General features: G+C 43.1%; 1 protein-coding gene across 1 annotated transcript; it reads left to right on the top strand.

Moving 5' to 3' along the window:
• Positions 1–2,535, top strand: NPY1R (neuropeptide Y receptor Y1). The gene is made up of 2 exons (XM_040971413.1): positions 1–849; positions 943–2,535. Exons 1-2 carry the CDS (start codon positions 151–153, stop codon positions 1,393–1,395), a joined length of 1,152 nt encoding a protein of 383 aa, XP_040827347.1. The 5' UTR covers positions 1–150; the 3' UTR covers positions 1,396–2,535.
• The last annotated feature ends 455 nt before the right edge of the window (positions 2,536–2,990 follow it).

The raw sequence follows: 2,990 nt of genomic DNA, 5'->3' as shown, positions 1-2,990 counted from the left end.
ATTGTTCAGTTCAAGAGAATGAAGAATTCAGAATAACGTTGGTACATGGATTCCAACATGGGATATAAGAATAAACTGAACAGTTGATATGCTTGGAAGAAAGATACTGTCCATTTGTTAAGTAATCAGTAACAACCAAAACCAATCAAAATGAATTCAACACTGTTTTCCCAGGTTGAAAATCATTCGGTTCATTATAACGTTTCAGAGCAGAACTCCCAGTTTTTGACTTTTGAAAATGATGACTGCCACCTGCCCTTGGCTGTGATATTCACCTTAGCTCTTGCTTACGGAGCTGTGATCATCCTGGGCGTCTCGGGAAACCTGGCCTTGATCATCATCATCCTGAGACAGAAGGAGATGAGGAACGTCACCAACATCCTCATTGTGAACCTCTCCTTCTCAGACCTGCTGGTGGCCGTCATGTGTCTCCCCTTCACGTTTGTCTACACGCTAATGGACCACTGGGTCTTCGGGGAGACAATGTGCAAACTGAACCCTTTCGTGCAGTGCGTTTCCATCACCGTGTCCATCTTCTCCCTGGTCCTCATTGCCGTGGAACGACACCAGCTGATCATCAACCCGCGGGGGTGGCGACCAAACAACAGACACGCTTACATCGGCATTGCTGTCATCTGGGCCCTTGCTGTGGCTTCTTCGCTGCCCTTCCTGATCTATCAAGTGTTGACGGATGAGCCATTCCACAATGTGACGCTGGATGCCTTCAAGGGCAAGTACGTGTGCTTTGACCAGTTTCCGTCGGACTCTCACAGGTTGTCTTACACCACTCTCCTCTTGGTGCTGCAGTACTTTGGCCCACTGTGTTTTATATTTATATGCTACTTCAAGGTAAGAAAACATTCCCTGACCTTCCCCCTTCCTCCACCTTTTTTAACCTTTAATAAGTCATTCTGCTGGCACTCATGATCTTTTCCTTCCTAGATATATATTCGCTTAAAAAGGAGAAACAACATGATGGACAAGATGAGAGACAGCAAGTACAGGTCCAGTGAGACCAAGAGGATCAACATCATGCTGCTGTCCATCGTGGTGGCGTTTGCCGTCTGCTGGCTGCCGCTCACCATCTTCAACACTGTGTTTGATTGGAACCATCAGATCATCGCCACCTGCAACCACAACCTGCTCTTCCTGCTCTGCCACCTCACAGCGATGATCTCCACCTGTGTCAACCCCATCTTCTATGGGTTTCTGAACAAGAACTTTCAGAGAGACTTGCAGTTCTTCTTTAACTTCTGTGACTTCCGGTCCCGGGATGATGACTATGAGACGATCGCCATGTCCACCATGCACACGGATGTCTCTAAGACGTCTTTGAAGCAAGCAAGCCCAGTCGCATTAAAAAAAATGAATAATGATGACAATGAAAAAATCTGAAACGACCTGTATGTGGCATCCGTTTCAAAGCAAGCACAACCTGCGACATGCTTTCATCAACTCTTCTCCCAAGGAAAGGGCGTGAGAGGATTTGCGAAAGGCTGAACTTTTCTTGTCTTGCTTTTCTACTGCTTTTGTTAAAGCTGTCATGGTTATACTTGGAACAAAAGTGGTGAGCCTTGAGCTAGCTCTGCTGACAATTGTTTTGATCAGTCTTTTTGAAGTGCTTTTTGGAAACTTATGCATACGCTGTAAAGACTTTTAGATTGTATTTATTGGAATGAAATTTCTATAAAGTTTTATAATGAACTGACTTCAGAAATCTTAGCCACCATGACAGACAGGGCCATTCCAATTACGGTTGCAGAGGCGGAGATGTGACACAGCAGCAGTCAGCTGGTGCACCCAAAGGGGAACCTAAAGATATTCAGTATGATTTCCACGCTTTATTTCCTGTTTTAAGAGAGGAGTACATTTTTTCCTAATTGACTATCACTTAGGTTGAGATAAAATGTACAAAAGATATTTCCTAGCTGTGAATATCATGGGGAATCGGGCCAACAGGAAGAATAAAGGGGGAAGGCAAGTCTCTAACTTCAAAACTCTTTGGTACCTGACGACCAAAGCATTTCAGAGTAATTAGACTAATATCTGAGTTAGTCTGCTGCACATTGTTGAGCTACAATCCGTATGAATGGATGATCAAGATGTTTTCCGTTCTTTACAGACTGTCCAGTGTTTGTCAAGCTTTCTTGCATAAAAAGAAGGCATTTCCAGCTTGTAATATGTAAAAAACACAAAATGTACTTTCCGTTCAGCAGTGCCTATATAGTAAGTCACTTTTAACGTTCATTGTCCATCTTTGGAAGCAGAGGGCACCCAGGGACAATGCTACAGGAATGTCTACTCCAGCTAGCCAGGATAAAGACATGAGTTCATGTGCCCCGTGTTAACTTCTGAAACCTGTGTGACTTGTGGACTTTTATAAACCCCGTACTAGTTAGAGTACCGAATAGTTCTGTCACGTTAAATACTTAATTTCATGTATCTTGTGATTACAATTGAGCCTCAGCGTCACATGGAGAGAGGTTTTGGAGAACATGTACTACATGACAAAAGTATTAAATGTGTTTGATTTTGAAAGAGCAGACACACTCGTTATTAAAATCGTTCAGCTTTTTCTGAGCAATATCTTGTGACTGCCCTCGGTTTCATTTATCTTGTCCCGTGACTTTCCTGTCAGTCACTGTACTTTGTCGTCTCCAGTATCTGCTTACTGATCATGTGTCTTCAGCCCCGAGTTGTGACCACCGTCATTCAGTCACCCTCCCTTGAGATGCTGCGGTTTGTTGAAAGCAGCATGACTATCCCTAGTGCACTGAGCCTGGCGCCTTTGGTTTAGAAATCTTGGAAGAACGTCTGTGTGAGGAATGGCTAAGTAATGAGCACGTGTCCTTCTTGCCTGTTAGTGATCACTTGTGGACTTCACATCATAATATTTTCTTGGACTTTTCTTCATAAATTTTTCTTCACTAGGAAAGAGTTTTATTTTTTTAATATTAGTTTCAGTTTTCAACTAAGCAAAGATGACATTT

This window comes from Ochotona curzoniae, unplaced genomic scaffold, assembly GCF_017591425.1.
Source record: "Ochotona curzoniae isolate NIBS_2020 unplaced genomic scaffold, NIBS_Ocur_1.0 contig_21, whole genome shotgun sequence".
In the NCBI taxonomy this organism is placed as follows: Eukaryota; Metazoa; Chordata; class Mammalia; order Lagomorpha; family Ochotonidae; genus Ochotona; species Ochotona curzoniae.
Note: the sequence above shows the minus strand (reverse complement) of the source record. Positions and strands in the feature narration are given on the sequence as shown.

Bases quoted from the DNA above. Each gene is read 5' to 3' on its own strand.
- NPY1R (XM_040971413.1), top strand. From the start codon at position 151: ATGAATTCAACACTGTTTTCCCAGGTTGAAAATCATTCGGTTCATTAT. The intron at 850-942 runs GTAAGAAAACAT...TTTCCTTCCTAG, and splicing joins TATTTATATGCTACTTCAAG to ATATATATTCGCTTAAAAAG.